The following is a 24,309-nucleotide window of genomic DNA, read 5'->3' as shown; positions in this document are numbered from 1 at the left end:
TGACTCTCTTTGTGAGTTTTCTCTTTGCATGCTCCACTGCTTTGGTTTGAWTCTCACAAAGGTTGGTTTCTTTCATCTTACATCCTCATCATATCTTTCTCTGCCCTTCACTTGTCGGGCTTTTTATTTTGTCCTTCATTTTTTTTTACAGGTAGGCAAATTAGACCCTTCCTAGCCTTAAACTTTAGCGTAACAGCATCTCTTTAATATGGTGAGCAGCCAGCAAGCCCTGTCTAGCAGTCACAGAAACGACCTTGCCACGATGGCTGTCCCATCTGCCTGCGTCCTGGTGGAATGTGATATCATTTGCCTTCACCTCACTTTCCTGTTGTTGCTTTTGTTTGGTAGGACTGTGTTACCTCAACTGTGCACTTTTTGTTTCGCAACAAAACAAGCTAAGGTGCTAAAACGAGAAGTTCCCTCCTTCTCAGCCTATTCCCGTCCTCTTCCTCGTTCTCACTCACAGTTTCTCTCTCGTTTTTCTGTCTCTGTTTTACTGCTGGTGTTTCTTTTTCATTGTTTTTTTGGTTCTGTTTGGTTTTGACTTTTTTTTTTTTTTTACTGTTACTGTAGAGCTGTTTTGATGTTACGGTCCGTGTTTTCTGTTACTGGAAAGCAGTTGTCACGCAATTAAAAAACCAAAAAGTCGGTTAAAACAAACAAACAAACAAACACAAAATTGTGCCAAGAACAAATCTTCCCAATTGGAGCATGTGGGTAGCAGCCAAAACAAGGCAAGGAGCCTTTCCGTGGCCCGCCTGGCCAGAGGTGTGACACTCAGAAGGGAGAGCCGAGAGTGTTACTAATTAGTATTTAACCAATTTTTTTAAGACCGAGGTGGCCACCTCGCCATCAGGTGCCTGGCAGAGGCTCCACAAAGTCAATCAAGACCTCCAAAGCGAGCTGGAAGCCCAATGCCAGCGCCAAGAGCTCATCAACCAGCAGATTCAGTCGCTGAAACGTAGCTATGCCGAGGCCAAGGACGTGATCCGGCACCACGAAGTGGAGATCCAGAGCCTGCAGGCCAGGCTCAGTAACGCGGCGGCCGAGTTGTCCATCAAAGAGCAGACGTTGGCCAAGCTGAGGAACGACCTGAGGAGCGAGAAGGAGAAAGCCAAGGAGCAGCTGGAGGAGTGGCAGCACGGCGAGGCCACGCTGAGCTCGCAGCTGAAAGCCAGCGAGCAGAAGCTGAAGGCCGCGGAGGCCCTGCTGCTGGAGAAGACGCAGGAGCTTCGGGATCTGGAAATGCAGCAGGCTTTGCAGAGGGACCATCAGAAAGAGGTGCAGAGGCTCCAAGATAGGATCGCGGACCTGAGCAGGCAGCTGAACGCTAGCGAGCAAGCCCGGATGCTGATGGAAGAGAAGTTGCAGAAGAATTAYGAGGCTTTGCTGGAAAGCTGTGAGAGGGAAAAGCAGGTTTTGATACGGAGTCTGAAGGAGGTAGAGGATAAGGCCAATGAGTATGAGAATCAGCTACGAAATAATGAGCAGCAAATGGAGATTCTGCAGAAAGAGAAACTGAGTGCAAAATTTGAAGGCAGTGAGATTGTCCACCAGCTGGAGGAGCAACTGGTGATGAAGGAGGCCAGTATCCTGAAACTYGCGGAGCACATCAAGGAGCTTGAGAGGGAGAGGGATCAGATCAAATGTAGGTTTCATGAGCTCATGAATCAGGTTGCGGAGTCGGATAATGAAGTTGCAAAGCTGCAAGCAAAGTTGAAAATGGAAGAGACCAACTACCGCAACCTGGAGCAATCGTTTGAGGAGATATCAGATCAGTTCCAGAGTGTGCAGAAGGTGCTGAAGGAAAAAGAAGAGGAGCTGAGACATGTTAAGGAAATGCACTTGCGGATTGTGGAGAAGAAAGATCAAGACCTCAGTGAGGCTCTGGTTAAAATGGTTGCTTTAGATAGCAGTTTAGAGGAGACTAAAATAAAGCTAAAGGCCAAAGAGGAGGCTTTAAAGAAACTGGTTAGTGTAGGCCCAGCTCCATGTGCTGAGGAGGCAGAAGAGCTTGGCCCTGGTGTTGAGACTGATGAAGGTCATCCTGCTCAACTGGGGCAACATCTGCAAACTCATGATGTCCTTCCAGGTCTGAATTATGCACCCAAGGAAGAGGATGATGACGTTCTTGAGACCAACCAGAGGCAAGTTGAAGAATTTGATTCTCCAGCCAAAGCCGCAGAGCTCCAAGACCAGGAGTTGGTTCAGAAAGCCCTGGCAAAGCCTGATATAGGAATCATGGGTGCCAAGAGGCAAAGAATCCGTTTCTCGAGCATCCAGTGCCAAAAATATATACACCCAGATGGATCTGAGAAAAACTGGACAAGCAGCACTTCCTCAGACACGAGTCAAGACCGATCGTTGTCTGAAGAAAGCATGTCATCAGAGCCAGCTCTTGGCTACCCATCCTCAGGGACGAGTGACTCTGAGACCTATCTCTCCATCATCCATTCCTTGGAAACCAAACTTTATATTACAGAGGAGAAGCTCAAAGATGTGACCATGAAGCTGGAAAGCCAGCACGGGCATAACCAGGAGACGCTGATAGCCCTTCACCACCAGTGGGCCAGCACGGAGTCCCAGCTGCGGGAACAGCTTCAAACCAGCTTATCCCAAGTCAGTGCTCTGATCTCACAGCTGGAAAACGAGAGGCAGGAAAAGGTGAAACTAACAGAAAACCACGTTAGCGAGCTGGGAGGTTTCCAAATGAGAAATGATCAAGCACTGACTTGCCTGGAGAAATGCAGGGAGCAGCTAAGATCTCTGCCCAAATCAGACAAGGAAAAAGAGGGTGATTTGTTTCTTGTTACTCTGTCCAGCATGGAAACAACCTTATCAAATGCAATCCAAGCCTTAAGAGGGGCACTAATCTCATCTGAGTATCAGCAGGGTGAAGGCCTTATCACACAGAGCCCGGCCTCAGAAGGAGTTTGTTTTAGTGAAGAGGAACGTGCCTGCAAGGAGCAGCAAGTGGAAATGGTCGATGCAGGCCAGCTAAGGTGGCTTTCTGACAGGGTGGCGTTTGAAGCCTCTCTAATCAACCAGATAGCAGAGTCTTTGAAAAATGCAAGCTCCGAGATATCTCAGATTCTCAGAGAGATCCAAGGAACAGCTGAGGTGGTTTTGTTAGAGCCAGCAAATGTTTCTCATACAGCAATTGATTTGGCCGGCGTCCTATCTAAGAAGCTGCTGCTGGAAGGGGAATTTTGGAGCCAGGTGGAGGAGCTAAGAATGCACTTGAGCACCAGAGAAGGAGAAGCAGAGGGCAAAACGGAGACAGCAGGTTTGGGCTTTTCACCATGTTTTCTCAGCACAGTAGCAGATGCTACATTGATCAAGGCAGAACTTGGCTTTGTTGCACAGAAAATGAGAGAGTCTTTTCATCAGAGATTAAAAACTATCGAAGAGGACCTTCATAACACCAAAACAGCCCTCCAGCAACATAAATGCATGCTGGAGGAAATCATCAAAGCATACAGGACTCCTGAGTTTGACGGGGTCATGCATCAGATTTCTGAAGCACTTGAAATCCAAAAAGATGCCTCGGAAAGAACCCAGATCTCATGGGATGGGAACCACGTACAAATGATGCCCTATCAGGAAGTAGCCAAGATGGAGGAGACCTGCAGTTTGCCCRACCGCAGTAGCGAAGCTCTTGTTTCCATTCAAGAAGACCTTGCCCAACAACTGAAGGACAAGTCCAGTGTCCTTAAGGAAATAGCCGTTGCCTTATTATCTCTGCCTCCCGAGGAAGCCATGAGGGATTGCCAGAAACTCCTCAAAATATCTCAGAGTCTTTCATACCRTTCGTGCATGGGCGACCTTGAGCGCTACTCCTCTTTGTTAGTCCAAGATGCAATTGTTCAGGCTCAGGTTTGTTACGCAGCTTGCAGGGTCAGACTAGAGTACGAGAGAGAGCTGAAGTCTTACAAGGAATCCTTGCAGAGCATGGACGCGCTCTGCCAAGAGCGGGTGAAAACGGTGTCTCTGCTTCGGGATGAGTATGAAGATTTGCTCAGAAAGCAGCAGGGTGAATACGGGGAGGTGATAGCCATGCTGGAGCGGGAGAACGCGGACCTCAAAGCAAAAGTGGCCCAGCTTGATGGCCAGCGAAGGTTCTTAGAGGAGGAAGAGCACAAGCACAGCAAGAGCATCAGTGAACTGCAAGGCAGATACGAGGAGGAGATTCGAAACGTGATAGAGCAGCTGAACAGGACAGAGGACGCTCTCAAGGCCGAGCGGACCGAGGGCCTAAACCAACTTGATGCCGTTGTCCGTGATAAGGAGAACATGGAGCGGTACCACCTGGAGCAGATGCAGACGTTGGAGGATAAGTTCCAGGCCAAGATAAAGGAACTGCAAGTGATCCACAGCGAGGAGCTGCAGGCGCTGCAGGAGCATTACAGCCAGAACCTGCAGCAGCTGCAGGAGACCCTGGACGAGTACGAGAGGCAGCAGCCCGAGGCAGCACCCGCGGAGGCGCCGGGCGCCGGGAGCACCCAGCTCCCCGGGAGCGAGCCGGACTCCATGCACGGCCTCCGAGAGCGCATCCAGGAGCTGGAGGCCCAGATGAACACCATGAGAGACGAGCTGGAGAACAAGCACCTGGAGGGAAATGCCTCGACTTTGAGGGAAAAATACCAGAAAGACTTTGAAAACTTAAAGGTTTTGATACTTTTCCTGCTTTCTGCCATTGAGGATYGTGGGAGGGTGCAGTCAGTCATGCTGGCACAGCCTAGGGGCCTCCCCTGGGAGAGCCAGCACACAGTAAGCCCAAAAATGTTAAAAAAAAAAAAAAAAAGCCTCTGTAAGGCAAGTTATTTATTAATGCTTCCTTTTTTTCCCCCTGTGCTGGGGTATTCTAAATGCATTGCTGAAGCCCTCGTCTCCATTGGAGAGGCTCCATCATTGGAAGGGCTCTTTGTGGCAGACTCTGCAGGTTGTGGAAGGAGGGAGAGCTGCAAAATGCCTTGATCATGTCACGCACTCCTTAAGCATATGAACAGTGTAGTGTTTCTTCTCGTACTTGAGGCGTACATTGTGTTTGTGACTTCCCTTTCAAAGCACTCCTGAACTGTCTTTCCCAGCCTGACCAAATCTCCAGTCTGTCTCTGCTGCCCTCGAAACTGGAAGATGAAATGGAAACTTCTGCTCTCAGAATGTGTGTTCCTGGGGAAAGTAGCTGTAAAATCGTGCCAAATTGTATAGCAAAACAAATATCCGAAGTGGCTGAGGGGGAAATCACATCGCCATTATGTTCCAGCACTTCTTTACATAACAAAGAGTGCACAGTTATCAGAAACCCAAACTGGGTGCAGAACAACCCAATGGCAATGAAAAATGTTTGTTCAAATCACCAGGATTGGCTGTAAAACTAACCTTAGATGTTACAGCTTCTAAGAATCCATTAAGTTTGGTGTTCAGCTTTTGATCTGAGACCATTTCCAATGAGGAGCAGGTTTTAGGATGGCAGAGAGGTTCCAAGAGCACGCGAGGAGGCTTCCAGATTGAACACGAGGGGAAGGAGGAGCACCAGGAGATGCACTGGGGCTGCAGGCACAGAGCCAGGCTTTGCTGGCGATGCTTCCGAAGAGCAGTTGTTCTTCCAAGTCAGCAAAAYCAGGTTCAAGTGATGGGAGAACTTGCTTCCAGCAGCAAGATCCTGAGAGACCACTGGGATTGGGAATAAAACGTGACGCAGCTGTAGCCAAATAGTTTTTTTACCCAGTGCTGCCCTATCCCTTCTCCTCCTTCACTTCGGAGGTGAATTGGGTGCTCAAAGGAAAGCTGCTGGGTAGATCAGGGTGATGTTTGGTGTTTACTTCATGTTCTCTGCTCCATCCTCGTGTATCCATGAGGAAGGAAAGCTCCCCAGAGCTGTGCGCACCGCAGCCCTGCTGGTACCAATGAGCGGTCTTGCTTGCGGAGAAGCAAAAGAACCAAAATAGAGGCAATTACTCAAAAATAATAGCAAGCAAAGGTCCTGACATGGCTGTATGCTGCAGAGAGGCAGAAAGAAAATACAAACTTCTCTTGGCTAGAAAGCCAGCCTGGCACTTTAAAGCCTCTCCTATTTATGGGTTAAATTGCTTGTTCCTTCTCTTCTAAACCTGATGGAAAATGTAGTGTCAGTGCTGCAAGGTACTGGTTTGTGCATGTTTGAATATCCTGATTTAAAGCAATGCATTTACAATACATGAAATATTGGAACTGGCAACCAGAACCGTCAAGGACCGTTTAAGATTTCCCTCCAATATTAGGTAGAGAAACAGGAATGCTGCCAGGCTGCTTCACACCGCCCTTGAGTCAGCCAAGTCCCGGCAAGTTCTGACTCTGACTGACAAGTTGCAGAAAACAAGGCTGAGAAAATGAAAAATGCCCCAGGAGCAAAACTTAAAGGGGAGGGAAGGAGTCCCAGAGATGAGAAGCGGGAACCGGAATGACACCCATTACATTGCATTAGGCAACGAACTGGTAACGCTGCAGAGTTTTAGTTAATGCAGGTTGGCAGGTGTTAGACAGCCACAAGCTCTGGGCGGTGATTTTGTCCCCCTAAATTTTCCGTGGAGTCCCAGTGACTCCCTGGGTGGTAGTTGCTCATTTTTCTTTGAAAATACCAGGGCGAATCATGAAGAAATGCCCTGGAATGGGGCTCCCGGAGCTGCTCCCTGCAGCCCTGTTTGCACGGCGAGTCCCGGGGCGCTCGGGCTGGCACCGGACACGCAAACGGGCCCTGCCAGCGGGAGGGCCGAGCGGCAGCTCCTGCCTGCCAAGGCGATGGTTTAACTTGGGGACCCCCTTCAGAAGCCAAGGAGAAGCCCCGGGGGCTCCAGCAGCRGCGCTGGGCGAGCGTCGGGGCTCCAGACCCGCCGTCAGCTGCACGTCGGTTGCATTTGCAGCTTTGCTGGGCAGAACAGCAGCCTGGCACTGCCCATCGCGCCCTTCGGGGCTCCACAACCCCCAGAGCGCCGATCCCAGGAGAGCAGCCCTAAGTCCTGGCCTAAATTCACTTGTGGTAACAAAATCATTAGGTGATTTCCGTGCTGCTTTCGAGGGGATGCTCGGTTGTGCGCAAAGGCGGCGTTGCTGGCGCCAGCCGCTCACAAGTCACCCAGAGGTGGTGGCACCTGCAAAACAAGGCCACAGAAGAGAGCAGAGAGGGCACCTCTGTGGTTTGTGAGGGCACCTCCGTGGTTCGTGACCCGTTGGAAGCCCCGGGTATCCAGCACGTGGCTCCTGGGGGCTCTCAGCCCCCCACTCCTGTGCCAGTCTCCCCACGTCCTTGTCCCTTTTGCAGGCAACATGTGAACGGGGCTTTGCAGCCATGGAGGAGACGCACCAGAAGAAGATTGAGGACCTGCAGCGGCAGCACCAGCGGGAGCTGGAGAAGCTGCGGGAGGAGAAGGATCGCCTGCTGGCAGAAGAAACCGCGGCCACCATTTCAGGTACGAGGACACACCAGAGGACACCCCGTGGGGCAGCTCCTGGGAATGGGGGCACAGGGGCGGTTTCTGCTCGGGTTTGGAGGAGCGGGGCAGGATGGGATCACGGGATATGTGTTCGGGATGGAGGGCCACTTCCAGGCCAGGTATGTCACCCCCTCAGCTGTCACCTCTCTTCTAAGAAAGGCAATAGTCATTCCTGGGATTCACATACTGTTAACTCCACAATTAATTCCTTCTCCAGGGCCACTGGAGCCCAGGGTCTCTGCTTTAGAAGGCCCATAGTTCAGGGAAGAACACGTGAATTGGGCAATTGTCAGACCCCTATGAAAAAGCAGGATTTACAGCAGCCAGCGGTGCCTAACGATGTGATCCTGAAACAGCAGGATGGCTCCCTGYGATGCCTTGCAGCTTTGTTCCCTTTAGCAAGGGAACCCCAAAAATCTCCATCACCCCATAAAAAAAAGGTCCTTTGGGCTGTGCGGTGGCTGTGCCACCTCCTCACACCGTGCTAACCCCCTCGTGCCCTGCGCAGCCATCGAGGCCATGAAGAACGCTCACCGGGAGGAGCTGGAGCGGGAGCTGGAGAAGTCCCAGCGCTCGCAGATCAGCAGCGTCAACGCCGACATCGAGGCCCTGCGGAGGCAGTACCTGTAAGACACCGAGCGCCTCCCTCGCGAGGGTTGCGCGTGCCRAGACCCCTTTCCCATCCTGGGTTTTGGCAGTGAGTTAGGATCAGCTCTGTCACTGCAGGGGGGTCTCATCCCACTGCGCAGGCCCCCCTGTGCCTATTCCCAACAGTGTCCCTGGAGCCCTGGCRTCCTGCTGGGTGGTGTCAGCAGACGGTGCTGCTTTCCCAGCAGCTCTAGTGTGAGGTTTGTGGGAGCAGATCTCACCAAAAGATCTCTAGGTGCCTGGGTCCCRAAATGCTCCAGAGGGGAGGCTGAGCTGGCTCCGGGCTGGAGGTTTTCCCAGGAGTTTGGCTGCGATCCCTTTGCCCTGGGTGCTGTGCAGCCCCTGGGCAGAGCCCGCCGGGCGGCAGCGGGTGCTGCAGCGGCCACGTCTCTCGGCAGGGAGGACCTGCAGTCGGTGCAGCGGGAGCTGGAGGTCCTTTCGGAGCAGTATTCCCAGAAGTGTCTGGAGAACGCCCACCTGGCGCAGGCGCTGGAGGCGGAGAGGCAGGCCCTGCGGCAGTGCCAGCGGGAGAACCAGGAGCTCAACGCCCACAACCAGGTAGGCACCCGCTCCTACCACCTCTGCCTGGGCAAAGCCGACGGCACCGAAGCTCCTGGCAGCTCTGGGCGCCCCRGAAAGCTGGAGAGCAGCCACTGGTTGGGCAGGGGAGATGCAGTCGCAGCCGCTGCTGCGTGTGCTCCGTTCCCAGCAAGGCTCCCCGCTCTCTTGCCAGGAGCTGAATAACCGCCTGGCTGCGGAGATCACGCGACTGCGGACGTTGCTGACCGGCGAGGGCGGAGGAGAGGCTGCTGGGTCGCCTCTCACGCAGGGCAAGGACGCCTACGAGCTGGAGGTGAGTTCTGCGTCCCCCGGAGCGCTGCGGGCCGCGGGGCTGCGTCAGAGGGGCGCGATGGAGGCGGCAGCGCTTGGCGCGCCAGCCCCGGAAAGCCACAGCGCTCTGCATCCCCTGCTCGTCCCATGGGATCCAATGTGTGCAAAGAAGTGGGGAGTGACAGTGAGTGACACGGAGGTGGTGGCCCAAGCGTCCCGTGCAGGTGACACCAGAGTCACTTGTGTCACCCGAAGGCTCTGTGCCCTTCTGCAGCACGGCCACGTGATGCAGTGGGTTTCCAGCTGTGCACACCCTGTGTTTTGCTCTGACCTTCTCTTTGCTGTACCTGGCCTAGGCATCAATGGCCATTCTGTGGAAGAACATCTTTGCTCTGAGGGGAACAGAGCCCTGGCACAGGCTGCCCTGGGAGGCTGYGGAGTCTCCTCTTCTGGAGCTCTTCAAGCCCACCTGGATGCGACCGGGTGCCCCGTGCTCTGGGTGTCCCTGCTGGAGCAGGAGGTTGGACTGGATGATCTYGAGGTCCCTTCYAACCTCAGCCACTCTGTGACTGTGTAAATGTGTGAATGAGCCGCGTTGCAAGCGCGGGCGGGATAAGCCCTTGCTCCGTGTCCTGCTCGGGTGGAATGAGTGTTGCTGCTCTTGTGCCCACAGGTCCTGCTGCGGGTCAAGGAGTCAGAAATCCAGTACCTGAAGCAGGAGATCAGCTCCCTCAAAGACGAGTTGCAGACAGCACTGAGGGTAATGTCCAGGATGGGTCTCTTTYCAGGGATGCTCCCATACTCTTAGGGCTCAGCTAGCTTATCCCAAGATTAGAAACATTTTAATTTCTCCCCATACTTGAGTTCAGTACCCATTTTGGTGTCATTAATAAAGCATCCCACTGCTGAATGAGCCCGGGCTTTACCCCTTCTCCTTCCGTGTGGGAAAACTTCACCGTCAGTGTTTTTTCCTGGTTTCCTATCYCATCAGATCAGATTTGAAATGGCAAAAATACTCCGGGGTTGCAGAGCTGCCCAACCTCCCCACATCAGATCTGGTTTGCTCTGGACGGCCTGTTTGCCACGGCCACTTCTGGGAATTCTAGTTGTACTTAACATCTTTCCTAAAATTAAAACCCACAAACAAGCAATCTTGGAACAAGCAGGCCAGCATGCACGGGCAGCGTTGCATGCTCCTTGGAGAAATTGGAGCTTTCTGCGTAACTTTAAGCGCTCTGTTGCTGTTAGATGCGGCTTCAAGAGCATGTGTAAAATCTGTGGGTTGCCCCCAGCTGCGCGCTCAGCAGGACAACGGGAATTTATCCCTGCTGTCAGCAGCCGGCTCTCGTAACTGCAAAGTGCAGAGTAGGGAGGAAAAAAAAGTGCTAGGTGAGCAGGGCAGTGCTCCAAGCGCTGCCCTTCTTCCGGAGGCCTTTGCCAAGCCTCTCTTCGGCACGTTCATAACCCCCCTGGCTCCAATTGTCTGTCTTACTGTGTCGGGTTGTTCTTGTTCCTTTGCCAGGATAAGAAATACGCCAGTGACAAGTACAAAGACATCTACACAGAGCTGAGCATTGTGAAGGCCAAGGCAGACTGTGATATCAGCAGGTTGAAAGAGCAGCTGAAAGCAGCCACAGAAGCTCAGGGAGAGAAATCCCCTGTGAACACCACTGTATCGGGATATGGTCAGTCCTCCTCCAGCTGCTCTAAGCCTTGTTGCTTTTCCGATCGAACGCGTGCGGCCTGGAGCGCAGGCTCTGCTGCACCACTGGCACCTGCACCAATGCAGGACTTTGTACGGTGACTTTTTTTTGCCATTTCATGCCGCTTCCTGGCGCCGCTCCTTGCAAACCATCTCAGCAGAGAGGGCAAGGAGCAAAGGGGCCCATGCTGCCCTCCCCATGGCAGGGCCTCCTTCCTGGAGGCCGGGAAGCCTGTGTCTTTGGTAGCTTGTTGTCATTTTGCATCATGAAAAGCCTCATGCTGCCCTTGCCACCAGGGCACAGAGGCCCTGCAGAGTCTTCTCTGTCCTTAGGGCACTGCTGCTGCAACCAAGTTTATCAGCAGCGTTTGCCCACGCGGGGAAGGCGACCAAATCCCCAGCCTCACTCCTTCCAGGAAGTCTGTGGGCACCAGGCTAATGCTGTTTCTTTTGCTTCTCCCTAGATATTATGAAATCAAAAAGCAACCCTGATTTCTTGAAGAAAGACAGATCCAGTGTTAGCCGACAGCTAAGGAATATCAGGTCAAAGGTGAGTTCACATCTTCCCCCGGTGCTGCTCGTGCCCAGTGTCACTCCCTGGTGGGGTTTGCTGGGGAAATCGTGGAGCAGATTGGAAGAATTTAGTAGAGGGAAGGAAACAGGATTTCTGGCTCAGTATCTGGATGGCACCTAGGAGAAAAAACTAGCTTTCCAACAAGCAATGTCTTGCTGTGCAGCCAGCACGGCCCCAGCCCGGGATGCCCCCTTGTAGGGCAGGCGTTACTGCATCTCCCAGAAGTTAGGTGTGAAGCTGCTCCCTGCTTGGACAAAAGCACAATGTTCACCCTGGTTTTTGATCTTTCACAGGAGGATTCTCGCAGTATTTGCACCTTTTTTAGCTGAAATTTAAGTGGTATCAAAAGGTGGCAATGTGCACAGCATTCTCAATTCTGTAGCATCCAGCACTGCAAGCTTTTTGGTCTTTATATGAGACAAAAATGCCTGAGTGCTGAGCCTGTTTAACACACGCTTTGCGTGTGTGTTAACGTGGCCTGGGCAGCCCTGTGTGCTTCCCCAGCCATTCTGTCCTTGCTGTTGGTCCCAGATCCCGTTACTGCCGTGCCAGGCTCRTCTGTGCTTGGGCTGCTGGCTGCCAAATTCCCATCATGTTACACATGATTTCTGTGTAACATGATGAAACACGATCATGATTTCTCCATGATCATTTCTGTGGGACCACACRGAAAGAAACAGAAGGGCAAATGCAGCCACTCAGATGGCATCATTAACCAGAGACCAGTCAGCAAGGAGAGGAGCATGGGCAGAACTCGCTTTGCCCTTCCCGACTGGATCCTGGGAGTCTGAAGTGGTCGGGATGCAGCCCGGCAGGCTTCTCGCTCGATGCCCACGCCAGTCACGAGCTCTGCGAGCGTTAGCCCAGCGGCCTGCGGTGCCCAGCAAATACAGGGAGCCTCTGTGCCTGTCCAAGGCCCTGGCTTTGCAGGCTCGCCGTGCCCGAGCTGCTGCCTGCCTTCCCTTGACCACTTCAGCTCGGCGCGGAGGACGGAGCGAGCGCGGCGCGAGCGCTGCCGCGGGGAGGGGGCCTGGGCCGGGCCGCGCGAGCGTCCTCACTGCGTTCAGGATTGATGAGCTTCTTGTCTTGTCTTGTTTTCTTTATTTTGCTCTTTCCTCCCACAGTCCGTTATTGAGCAGGTCTCATGGGATAACTGAAATGAACCCGAGTCCAGGTTCCCTGCCACGTAGGTAACCAACCCGGCACCCACCAAGCGACGCAGCTGCCCACTGGAGCGGCCCACTTTTGCATGCACTGCTCACACCTCCGTGGCAAACGAGAGGCCTTCTGCTCTTAATGACTGACTGGTTTATTTGCTGCTAATGATTTTACTGGGGAGCGAGAGGGGAGAAGAGAGGCGGACCCACGATCCGTGTAAAGCGCAGTCTGTCCGGCTCTTCCCTGGGGATTTTGGCTTTCTCGTCTTCCCGCTCCTCCCGCCCTCACCAACACAGGAGGGTTTGGACGCGGTGGGGCTCGTTTTCCTGTTGGCTGTGTTGGGAGTGCGGGACGCCGAGTGTGCATGCTTGGGTCACTGTGCATGCCTCCCACTAAACTAGCAACGCGCAGGCCCCGTAGGAAAAACCACCTCTGTGGTGTCAGGCAGGTGGAGGAGAGGATCGCTGAGGCCTGTGAGCGTTTCCTCCTCCACGGAGAGCAGAGAGCACGTTAGATGAAGCCAGTAGGATCCACACGTTTCCCACAAAGGCCCATGGCTTGTCAACAGCGCCCAGGTCCCAGCTGCAGAGAATGTCCTGAATTTCTTTTGCTGAATTCCAGTGATTGCTGCTTCTTTAGGTTGCCCGAGCAGAAGTGTCCACCTTGCTGAGCAACTTCTTCCTTCTGCTCTGCGGGTTCTTCCCAGGTGCCCATACCAGAGCTCATCACTTGGTGCTGCCCCTCCATCTCACGTGGGCTGGAGGCTTCCGAGCTCATCCAGCGGCAGGAGGGAGCTGATGGGAAGAGGGGCTCGTTCTCATGGCATAAACATCTCAAATAACCAAATGCAGCAGTAAATGTTACTGGTCCATGGTAAAGACAGAAATGAGACCCTTGCAGGAGGGGAAAGAAAAGAGGCGAAACTCCCCCAAAATGGTGAGAGAGGATTAGCTTGAGAGCCCTGGGAAGTCTGATGGGGGTGCTTTTATCACAGATTTTACCTTACATTAGGCTGCCTTCATTAGCTCCTTTTCGTCAGCAACTCCACTGATTGAGGAACTCCCTAAGGGCTGATWTAGCTGGAATTTTTGCCATTAGGCAGAACAGTCTGATGGTTTATGTCGCCTTGTTCCATATAATAGGAAATCTGATGTATAGACTGGAACGCATGGGTTGCTGCTAATTTAATAGGCCCAGTTAACTTCCTTTAGGAAATATATCCTCAGATATTTGGGTCCCCAGAGCTTCTCTGCTGTCAGCTGAAAAGAAGAAATACATCATTTGTAAATTAAAACCAAGCCATTTTAGGGCTTTTATTTTCATGCTGATTCCCAAAGCTGTTCTGGATTTCTCGACCTGTGGGAGGAGAAACATTTGAAGCAGCTCAGGACAGTGGGAACCTGCCCAACCTCCCGGCAAGTTTCTGCACAGCAGGTCTTGCCTGGGCCAAGCACACGTTAAAACCCGACCCAGGTGTCAGAACTGCTCCTGTGTCGTCACTGTCACCACGGTCACGAAGCAGAAGCAAAAGGGGCCGTTGCTGGGAGTTCCTAGAAGGGTCTCTGCGTGCAGATCTGTGCCTCTTGAAGCAGTCCTACGCCAGTGTGTAAAGCAAACCCTGTTGGAGCTGCGGAGCGGGTTAGCAGCCGGCTTGCAGCACAGTTACCTGTGAGATGATTTGGCCCTTCCTGCACTCTTGGGCTGCCTGTGTGTGTCAGAGCAGAYGCCTCCCAGCACGGAAAGCTTTCGCAGTGCACGGCAGGGCCCTTGGGAGGCCTGGGGAGGGAGACGTGTCACCTCCCGGAGGGCAGCGACAGGGGACACTCGCCGCCCTGCAGCTCTTTAGCAACGTGTTTCGGGCTGTCTTGGATCTTGTGCTTCTCCTTGGGCTTCCTGCAGGTTGAATCTCTCGCAGTGCAGGCCAGTTATTTGCTTCTGTGTCTTTGCCACTCACATAGGTGTGTTCCCAGAGCCATAGGTGACAGTAACCTTCGCACATGCAGATGCTGGAGTTAGCAGGATGGATCAGCTGGCTGACAAGGCTTTAAATCTGAGTGCGGAGTCTGAACTGGATCGGACACAAGGTCCTGCTAGAACCTGGAGCAAGCATTTAGTAGAGTCCTCTGTCCAACACTGCAACCAGCAACTTTGGCTTGGGAAAGACCCCAGGCTGGGGCTAGAGAAAGGGCGGGATTGTCCCTGGCAGTTAAATGTAGTTTTCAGGACTGTTTTGGGTAAARCACGAGCATTGACTGGAGTGAGGAGCACCCGACACGTCCACGCACTGAGTCAACGTGCAGGCAGACGGGGACGACCAGTGCGGATCCTTCCTTGCAGCTCCATCGTTCACCTTAGCAGGGCCAGGCTGGACTGCCTGGTGCCYCCAGCATCCTAGAGCTCCCCAAAACCGTCCCAGCCAGAATTGCCCCGTGGGCTCCGGGCTCGCTCCCCAAGTCGGGCTAATCCCGCTTTGCGTCTGCGCCTCTCCCCCGTTCCCGATGCATCACCGCCTTCATTTGCCATCATCTCCCCCACTCTCCAGGCGTGATTTCACCAGTAACAGCACTCCGAAACCGTGTGTTCTCTCGAGCATGTCCCACTAATCTCTCCATCGCGGAGGCCGTTCTGCTGCCACGGTTCCTTTGCCTGAGCATCGCCCCCATCTCTTGCTCCCGTAAGCCGCGTCCGCACCCGCTCCGCAGTGTCCCCATGTCTCTCTTTTGTCTTCTCCCAGAGTCTGAAGGAAGGCCTGACTGTGCAAGAACGCCTGAAGCTTTTTGAATCCAGGGACTTGAAGAAAGACTAGTTCTCCCCGCTCCGCTTCACCACGCGCACCGCCCGGCTTGAGGCAGCACGAGCACCAGCACCGTTTGTCTCTCGCCCCTTGCGACTGTCCTTGCTGTCGTCCGCCCTGGCGCTCCTGACGAGACTGAGCCCCGCGGGGCCCTCCCGCCGCCGCCTCGCCCCCCGCAGCCCCTTCCCCTGCTTTGTGAGCCGCTTCAGAGACTCGGAGAGGGAGAGGAAGGGATGGGGGGGTTATTTTGTTTTTTTTTTCTTTTCCCTCTTCAGCGCTTGTAGGAGAATCCTTCCTTTACTGTAAACCATTACACTAAGTGTCAGTATTAAGGCTCAGTAGCCTGTTAATAAGCTAGCTCTGTCGTACCAACTGTTTTGGTATAAAAGCAGGGCCTGGGTGGTGTCGGCCATACCTTGCTCTTACTGCTGTGGAGAGACCCAGTGCTCAGAGCACGCCAGGAGCCTAATGGAACCGTCGTCATCGCTGCGTTGCTTGCACCTGCAAGGGGGAGGCCTGGGGACGGTGGCAGGGAGCACAGGTCGGCAGCCGGGAGGTGCAACACAGACATCCCGCTGGAAAAGGATGGAAGCGACGGCTCTCCTGCCCCGGGAACGGGCTGCATGCTGAGCGCAGGTGCGAGCAGAGCCCGCCGTGCCGGGCTCTTCGCTCATGGTTCTGCTTAGGGAGTCGCAGTTACTCACATGCAACGGAAGGGCTGCCCCTTGGCCGTGTCGGTGTCTCCCTTCTCTCCGGGGCCAGGTCTGAGATGATAACGTGTTGCTGGGACGGAGTCGCGAGGGCCCTTCCTGGCCTCCGCGTGGTCTCGCCCAGCAAATCTTCTTGCTGTTACTCCCCTGCTCTCACCGAGTCCCGTGTCTCCTAGGGCCTGTGCGCATGTGAAACTCCCTGTTCCTAGTGCAAGGAGGAAAGTAGAGTAGAAGGTAGAACCAGTACTGACGGACAAGGCACAGTGTTCCACGCATATAATGCTCCTTTTTTTATCGGCTTCTTGAACTTGACTCTTCTTGTCAGCAGGGCAGCTCCTATTTTAATTCTTTAATCTTTTTCCGAAATAAAAATCTGAAAACCTGTATGTGCTTCAGACCTTCTCAGTCATAACAGTTTACTTATTTAAAACATACCACTCAGCAACGTGAGGCCCGTAAACCAACGCCAGGTAGAAGTGAAGGGAGAGGCCTGGTAGCCAGGGATGTGGCAGCCAGTCCACCCAGTGGGTCGGATTCCTAGTGGATCTGCAGACTCTGCTTTGCCGCGGCAGGACTGCATGGGTGCTATGGCTTAATCCCGGCCTAACATGAGCATTTCAGGGCGAGCGCCGCCTCGCTGGGCACAGGGAATCCGCCTGCGGCCGGGCCCGACGCCGCTCGCCGGCCGGGAGCAGGGTTGAGTTGCTGTTTTGGTGCATTAGGTTTCGAACCTAATTTGGCCACTGAGCGACCCGCAACACGTCTCTGGTGCTTTTAAGCCCTGTCCTTTGCGTGGAGCTCATCTTCCTCCTGGCTTTCAGGTGCTTCCGTGTGGTTTAAGCAGGCAGGTCCGTGCGTGTTCGTGGCTGACGTGGTGCTTGGGTAGGACAGGGCAGCCGACCTGGGCTCGGGAAGTTCTCGCTACCAGCTCCAGAGCTGGCAGGAGTTGGGAGCCGGAGCYGGGCGCTTCCTCGGGGCCGGGCCGGGCACGCCGGGTGCTGCGGGGCCTTCCCTTTCCTCCATCCTCCCTCTCCTTTCTGGCATTTGGGGCTTTCCTTAGAGGTCGGATTCTTCCGCCTACCCTCGCGGCTGAGCCCAGGACGTGTGTTGGGGTCCCAGGCCCGGCAGCAGTTGGGAACACAGCGCTTCCGTGGGATCTGCCGGCAGGAAAGGCAATTCTGTCTCTGAAGGAAAGGAGGGACAAGCAGCACAGGCTGCAGGACCAGCAGCGCTGTCAGTGCTGGGACCCAGCTGGCTTCCACGGCTTGGGTGGAAAGGTAGATCAACCTTTTCTAGGAAATCTTCCTTTTTTTACTTACTGCATTTGCTCACAGGCACTTACCTACTTGAAGCAGGAGGCCCAAAGGTTGCCCTCCTTGTGCACGGAGGAGCCGGCCTCAGGCCCTTGGTAGTGCAGGTTGGTGCCACCAAGTCTCGAGACTCTCCAGAGAGAGTTTTCTTCTCTTTCGTGCTCTACACTCTGCTCTATCAAGAAGTTCTCTTGCAGCTTAGTCTGGGACTAGCCATTGMTCCCACCTTGATCTTTATTTCCTCATGTAGAGAATGGATCTGCTAARTGGAGGGCACAGTTGGTGTGAGTTGGTGTGAGGACACGGATGCAGAAACAGGCTGATGGGACGCAGAGCTTGGCTGCTCTTGGAGCTCTGGGCTCCGGGGCCTGGGCCACGTCCTCAGAGAGGCGACAGGGCMAAACTGGCGGCCAAGGGGAGGCCTTGAAGTTCCTCATCCCTTGTCTTGCCACGTGCAAATACCTTGCTGCAAAAAATAGGTTAAAAAAAAGGGGTGAGCGTGGGCAGGAAGACACTGCAATGTAATAGCGAAGTAGACACACTTAGAGGTTAGTGCAAGAAGGCAGAAGSAGGTGCAGTTAAAATGCAGCGGGTAGCAAGCTGTGTAAAGCAGGCGGGTGCTGAAGCGATGGAGGGTCTAGGGCTTGGGTTCGAAAGACTTTCTGCTTGTGCTCCTGCTCAACACTGCCCTGGGAGGAGAGGCTGTGAGGGTTTAGCCTGGCTTATACACATAAAACATAGCACAGTTGAAAAAAATAAAGAACAAAGATAGCCCAGAACACTTGCAAAGGAGAGAGCACCTAGAGGGTTTTCTCTCTACCTGTACATATGCTAAACAGACGGGCAAGGTCACTGAGGAAAAAGCAATGGGCACCACCAGCAGCTGGAGGGAAAAGAAAACGTGTTACAAGGACTGAGGAGACTGCAGAGTGTGTGGAGGAACCGGGGGGACCATCCKCCGACAACTATTTCCATGGTTTTTTTGCAACGTGTAACCAAGTCAAGTGTTTTTATTGCTTAACTTGCTATTTTAAAATACCACTAAGCAAAGGGGCTTTTAGGAAGAGGGTGTAGGCTGGTGGAGTGTCCCTGTTGAGAGCAGGGTTGGCTTGGTTGGAAAGGAAGGTTCAGTGGACAGGGCGGCCGTGCTGTGCAGAAGCCAAGATCCCGCTCGGTGCCACGTGCAGCCACGGAGCAGCTCTCCTCCAGATGTGTCCAGATGTGCACGGCGCTGGCTCCTGCGCCTGGAGGGCGCAGAAAAGACRTGCGAGGAAGAAGAGGCCGCGGGATGTGCCAGACTCCGCAGGGGATGGTTGCAGGCTGCAGGCYGGGTTACATCCCTCTGCTCCGGAGCACTCCTGCAAGGTGCCACGCGGGACGTTACCCACCTGCTTTACACCGAGAACCAGCACTTGCAATAAACACAGCCAGAACCTGGAACATTCCTGCAGAGAGCAGTGCTTAGAAAAGAAATCCGGGAAGATTTTCTTGCTGACGGCAATGTTCTTTAGTTATCCACGCTCTTGTTCCTGCTCCAGGCCCCGTCGTTCTCCAAGATGAGAGGATGGGTGGCTCTTCACGTGGGCAAGCGCATGGAGAGCTGCGAGGAGGAAGGCCGGCCGAGGGCCCCGCTCGCGCTGCCGGCCGCGGCCCCCGACCAGGTACCCGCTGGCCAAAACGGGGCCCGTTCCTCTCTCCTCGCGGAAATCCCCGTGGGCAACGCACAGTGCCGGCTGCTGCGCTGCACGCAGTTCTACACTACTGCTAATTCTGAAGAGCGAGGTTTAGGAAGGCCCGAGTGCAACGAAGCTGCAGACACACACACCCGATTGCTTCTGAATATTTTGCTTTCTTTTGCCTAATTTCTTACCCTTTGCGTCCTTTCTCCCTGAAACAGAGCAAGTCCTTTTTAAATGTCACCTTTTCTTTGCTCACCTGTAAAAGCAGCAGCAGATTTTACTCATTTGCTTCAAGACTAAACTTGTGTGCTGATTTGCAAGCCAGGAAAACGCTCTTTCTTCCCTTCTGTAATAGAAGTTGACTGGAATGCATTTAAGCAGCTCCCCCCAGCATTGTAAAATGTGTCACTTTTGTAAGAACTATATACTTGATTGGATTCCACTAGTCCTTTGCATTTTTTTGTGGTTCATATACAGTACTTAGTTTGTTGTGAACACTTAAGCACATGCACGCTCGGTGTAGCTTGCCTTTCCTCTGTAATTTTTTTCCATTTTTTTAAGAAAGCTTTGTTATTCTTCTCTTTAAAAAAAATAATTTAAAACCTGTATAGTATTCAAAGCACGCAATGTAAATATTTATTACTCAAATTAGTGGAGGGTCCTCTTTTGTGACTAAGTTGTGGTTTTGATTTTTAAATCTTGTTCTAATCCAGACATCCCACTTGGGGGGTGGCAGAGGAGCACCGCGTGTAACATGTTGAACCCCCCTCTCTTTCCTGATAGAATATGTTTGTTTTTGATGACTGTTATAAATATCTTTTCCAACATTTTCTGCTGACCTAGCCCTTTAGTTTTGAAAATACCTGTCCAAAGACCATGTACAGCCTGTTTAAGACCTGTAACCCTTCTGCGCTATAAACTTGGTTTTCTTTTCCATCGAGGATTCAGTGATCTTGTGTCTGATAGAGGCATTAACGCCGTGCGCGTGGAAACCACTGGCAGTGTGAAAGAGGAGAGGTAACTGCCCCATGCGGGGGCAGATGGACTGTCCCTGCGGTAATTTAGGCTGGTGGCAGTGAGAGACACGAGGTCCCCAGATGCCAGGGGCTGCTGCCACCCCCCGAGCATCGCGCTGAGGATGCTCCAAGGCTGCCCAGGTTTCCGAGGCACCTACAKCTCCGGCTGTGCAGAAACACATGGTACAACCACACGGAACTTTCCTGTAACGTACACTATGTGAGCAACCCTCTAAATACGACTCCCAATACAATGTAGTTACTACTGAGTTGAACTTTTGTGATCCTGCCACTGCAGCCGGGTCTGGCAGGAGGAGGCAGAAGGGAGCAGGGCCGCTCCGGGGGGCTCCCTGCCTCCCGCTGCCCTCAAAACTACTAAAAAGGATCCAAAAAGGAGACTACTAAAAGGAACCRCCCGTGTGGGGCTCGCTAGGGAAACCTGATGAGCCAGTCGAGGTGGTACCGGCCCAGCTAATCCAGCTGCCCATGASCTAGTAAATAATTAGTGCAATTACAAAAGGTAATTTTCTTCCTCCTTCACATGATTAGCGTGTGGTGGATGTGAGGAGAAAACTGACTCTTTGTTCTAAGCTAGAGAGAGCAAAGTATGTTGTAAAACACTAAGGACTATGCTAAGTAGAGACTAGATAAGAGTGCTTCAGTCCTTGACCCGTATTCACCTTCCCCAGACCTGGAGTTTCAGCCTGTCTTGAGATTTTAAAGCAACCTTTTTTTGAAGGGATAGAGTTTGGGGGAAAGAGAAGGCAACTCTGCATGTCTTGGGTGATAACTGAAGTCACACTGGAGACTGAGGTGCTACTGGTGGGGCTTCCTTTCCCAACCTCACCACAGCTGAAGGCTTCTGGCTCCTTCTGGCTCCACTGGCCGAACAGCACCTGGAGGAGATTCCCTCTGGGTTAAGGCAGGGGCGCACGCCGAGCCCCACCAGGCGCCTCACGGGAGCCTCTGCCCTCTCCGGCTACCCACGGAAGTGACAGCAAGGAATGGGGAGCGCCAGGCGAGGCGCAGGGTAGATCTTCCAGGCACGGCGGGGCTGCGGCAGAGGCAGCCCGGCCGCCTCTCAGCTCCCGTGGCAGGAGGGACGTGCGGAGGCCTCAGTGGGACGGGCTGCAGCGGCCGCTCTCGTGCGGGGGACRCTGCGGGGTCCAACCCGGGCACCGGCCCAGCCGGGCGGGTGAACGAGGAGCCTTCAGTCGGTGCTAAACCYGGTCGCTGCGTCGGGCTGAGTGGCTTCTCTTCAGGGAGGCTTCCACAGAACCAGACTTGTCCAGGAAGAGGCATCAAACCTGGTTCATTTCCCTCTGTGGAAATGCACGCTYGAGGCTCCCGTTTCTAAGGCTGTGCAGGATCTTCTCTCCTTCCTCTCTCCCTTCCACTCATTTTATTTCAGTGCTTTTTTAAGAGCCACCGCTCCTGGTCAGCTGTTCACTGTAATAGAAAYGTCACATTTGTCACAGTATTTATTCCTTACAAAATCTTTTGTGACATGCTAGGTTCCCGTGGATGTAGCTGATCATTTTTATTTTGTAAATATAATTACCTAACTTTACATAAACTATATCGTAATAAACTATTTTTGCACCACCCTTTGCATGCTGTGTAGTGAGGTGTTTATTTTGACGAGGAGGGGACGGCCTGAGTTAATTACTTGCCCTATGGCTGCATTTAAGAAGGAAAATGCAGTAAATAGCACTTCTCACCCTCCCTTTAAGAGGAGTAGTGTAAAGCTAATGCTGCCGTAGTGGATTTCCCAGGGAATGAACTTTCTCAGCTTCTTCCATAGTTGCTAAGTACAGGTAAGAGCAACAGGCATTTCCCTCACCTCATTTTTTTCTCTGCACCCCAAATAACACCTCAGCACAAGCGTCTGCTGGAATTTCTAATAATTTGAATGTTTGACTTACAAGGGCTGCCTGAAGAACACAAAACGTAAGATGCTGTTGAGCTTTYCTGTGAGAATGACAGATTTAATAGGGCTATTCACAGCACTACAGTAGCAAGTAATGGTGGTAACACAACCTTTTCAGAGAGATTTTGAGCACTTATAGTAACTTTATATTCAGTATAACGTAATTCTTACACAGACATAAGTTTCAAATTTCTCACCAAGTTTACATCCACTTTCTTTTACCTTAAACTGTAAAGACAGAGATTCTTTAACCCCAAATAAATTATTTTTGTAAAATATTTAGTACGGCAAGATTTGTAGGAAGTTGCTGTATCTTTTACTAGACCAACGTGGAAAAATGAATGCTCCAAATTTGGATGGCCAAATTTGTCCATTGCTTTCCAACTGTACCAGTAGTGTAACAAAAATATTACCTCTCTCTACACATTGCTAACGTCACGACCTTAAAATATCACAGCCTAAATACAACATTCCTGCTTTCTCTCATATATATTTAAAAACATGTTTAATGTTCTGCTCCCTCTGCTGGCAAAGGCACAGTAACGTGTTCCCACAAAGGGGCCCTTGGTTAATCACAGGTACAGGAGCAAGAGAGCTCTGCAATGCCAGGTAAWATGAAGTTTGCATAAATGCCCAACAATGAGTTAGTCTGATTAATACCAACTTTACTCTCTTTAAGGACAAAACAGTAAGTGAGAAAACGGTCAACCCCAAAAGAGGAAATAAAGAACCCCAAAAGAAAACATCTCACTTAGGAAAATACACTGCCAAACTGCTGCAGGTGTCTCTGGGTCAGGAACGCAGCTGTCACTGCTATGCAGAAGGATCCTCCTGCATCCTGGCATCCTTCTGCTGCCTTCAAGCACCCCAAATCTCTGATCAGGATCAGGGAATTGTATCCTGTCACTGGCAGGATGAGGCTTTCCTTCCATGATGTCTTTCTGAAAATCAGTGACCAAACTAGAGCCATAGCTGCTTTTAGGACAAGGCTGACTGCTCCCAACAAGGTTTATCTAATTGTTTTCCAGAAACTTCCCTACACTTTCTGACTAGCAGATGGGCTGGTGTCAATGTGCATTCTGTTACCCTGGGCCTTTACTAGTCTTAAAAGGCAAATCTTCTATAGCAGTTAACATTCAATGTGTATTTTTCATCTCTAGCTTCATACTTTCCACAAAATCCTATTGACAAACTTTCAACAACTAATGCCAACCTGCCCAAAAATAAATAAATAACAAAGTTGCTTAATCTCTCCATAGGAAGTCTCCCTTTGTTCACAGTCCTCTTAACTGTTCTTTGAGCGTGAGCAACACAGAGGAGCTATTGGTGAAAAAAAAAACCCATTCCACAGTATCACGAGCTGATAAACGTCGGCTTCGCTGATTAAATATCAGGAACCAAGCAAACGTTACCTTGTTTTCTCAGGGCACAGCTCTGAGGCTGACTTCTGAACCCTCTCCGTGCCTTCCTATCACATCTATGCTCACAGAAGAGCTCGGCAAACAGGCGGGCGATGCTCTTTCCTTTGACACATAGTGCATCTGTGACACCTTAGGGCAGGAAGCCCTTCACTTCCGCAGAGGAGCTAAATTACAGCCACATGGATCATACGCTGATGCCTATATGTAATCATAAAACCCAGGAATGCCGTTTGTTAGGTACTCCCCCAGCTCTGGGAGATAACTTACTCTGTTTTTTTGGAAAAAAACTTATAGTTGGTGGGGTTGTATTCTTCCCAAATCCTTTCAAAYTCGGCCAGAAAAGGCTTCACGTACTCCGCGTCCTCCACAATCAGCACGTTCTCCCKGTTGTTCTGGATGGCCTGAGTGGTCCAGTTGAGGGAGCCCGTGATGAGCATCTTCTTGTCCACGATGGCGAATTTGTGGTGCATGAAACCATCCTCCTGGTCATGACGCACRGGAATCCCTGCAAAGACACAGAAACGTTCTCAGGGTCTCCTTTTCAGAGACACGACTCTTCCCCCCATTCCTTGGAATAAAAGGGTATTTTTTAAGATTCAGGAGTGCACATTGACAGCACACTGCGAACTGAGGCTGAAGGTGTCACTCAAGCAGCCAGTTGTACCCTAGAGATGCTGCCCAGGCTGCCGMGTGGCCCAAGGGCTGCAAGGGGCCACGCGCTGCCCCTCGTGCCRGGCAGCCGCCGCGGTGCCAGCCCCCGTCCCCACCGGGCCGCCCTCCCGGCGTCCTCACCGGCGTGCCGGAGCAGGCCGATCTGGGAGCCGTTGAGGGCCATGTACTGCGCGTCGGTGACGACRCGGACGCGCACGCCGCGGCGGTGCAGCAGCTGCACGGCGCGGCCCAGCTGCGGGCTGGAGAAGGCGAAGAGGCAGATCTCCAGCGAGCGGCGGGCCGAGAGCAGGCAGCGCAGCAGGCGGCTCAGCGGGCTGTCGCCGCGGGGCAGCGGGCAGCGGCAGGCGGCCGCGGCCGCCTCGCCCAGCAGCGCCTCGGTGCAGGTGACGCGC

The 24,309-nt window shown here is 52.7% G+C and overlaps 2 protein-coding genes across 7 annotated transcripts in view; one reads left to right on the top strand and one right to left on the bottom strand.

The window, feature by feature from the left end:
* The window catches only part of MPRIP (myosin phosphatase Rho interacting protein), a 76,288-nt gene extending 60,988 nt beyond the window's left edge, over positions 1-15,300 (top strand). For 2 of the 6 annotated variants that reach the window (XM_026054232.1, XM_026054231.1), the window contains exons 16-24: positions 832-4,668; positions 7,301-7,448; positions 7,981-8,098; positions 8,519-8,678; positions 8,854-8,973; positions 9,625-9,711; positions 10,474-10,636; positions 11,118-11,203; positions 15,120-15,300. In XM_026054232.1, the coding sequence (XP_025910017.1) occupies positions 832-4,668; positions 7,301-7,448; positions 7,981-8,098; positions 8,519-8,678; positions 8,854-8,973; positions 9,625-9,711; positions 10,474-10,636; positions 11,118-11,203; positions 15,120-15,191 (4,791 nt within the window). In that variant the 3' untranslated portion in view covers positions 15,192-15,300. Of the gene's footprint in view, positions 1-831; positions 4,669-7,300; positions 7,449-7,980; positions 8,099-8,518; positions 8,679-8,853; positions 8,974-9,624; positions 9,712-10,473; positions 10,637-11,117; positions 11,204-12,351; positions 12,418-15,119 lie in introns of all 6 variants that reach the window. The other 4 variants (XM_026054233.1, XM_026054235.1, XM_026054237.1 and 1 more) reach the window with 4 other exon arrangements.
* Positions 15,301-23,508: 8,208 nt separating this feature from the next.
* Positions 23,509-24,309, bottom strand: part of PLD6 (phospholipase D family member 6) — a 1,634-nt gene continuing 833 nt past the window's right edge. The window contains exons 2-3 of the mRNA XM_026053919.1: positions 24,038-24,290; positions 23,509-23,750 (exon numbers count right to left, since the gene is read on the bottom strand). Of these exons, the coding sequence (XP_025909704.1) occupies positions 23,509-23,750; positions 24,038-24,290 (495 nt within the window). The remainder of the gene's footprint in view (positions 23,751-24,037; positions 24,291-24,309) is intronic.

The sequence above is a fragment of the Nothoprocta perdicaria genome, unplaced genomic scaffold (genome assembly GCF_003342845.1).
Source record: "Nothoprocta perdicaria isolate Ctin4 unplaced genomic scaffold, notPer1 scaffold_12, whole genome shotgun sequence".
NCBI classification, from domain to species: Eukaryota; Metazoa; Chordata; class Aves; order Tinamiformes; family Tinamidae; genus Nothoprocta; species Nothoprocta perdicaria.
This window is presented reverse-complemented; position numbering and strand designations above follow the sequence as displayed.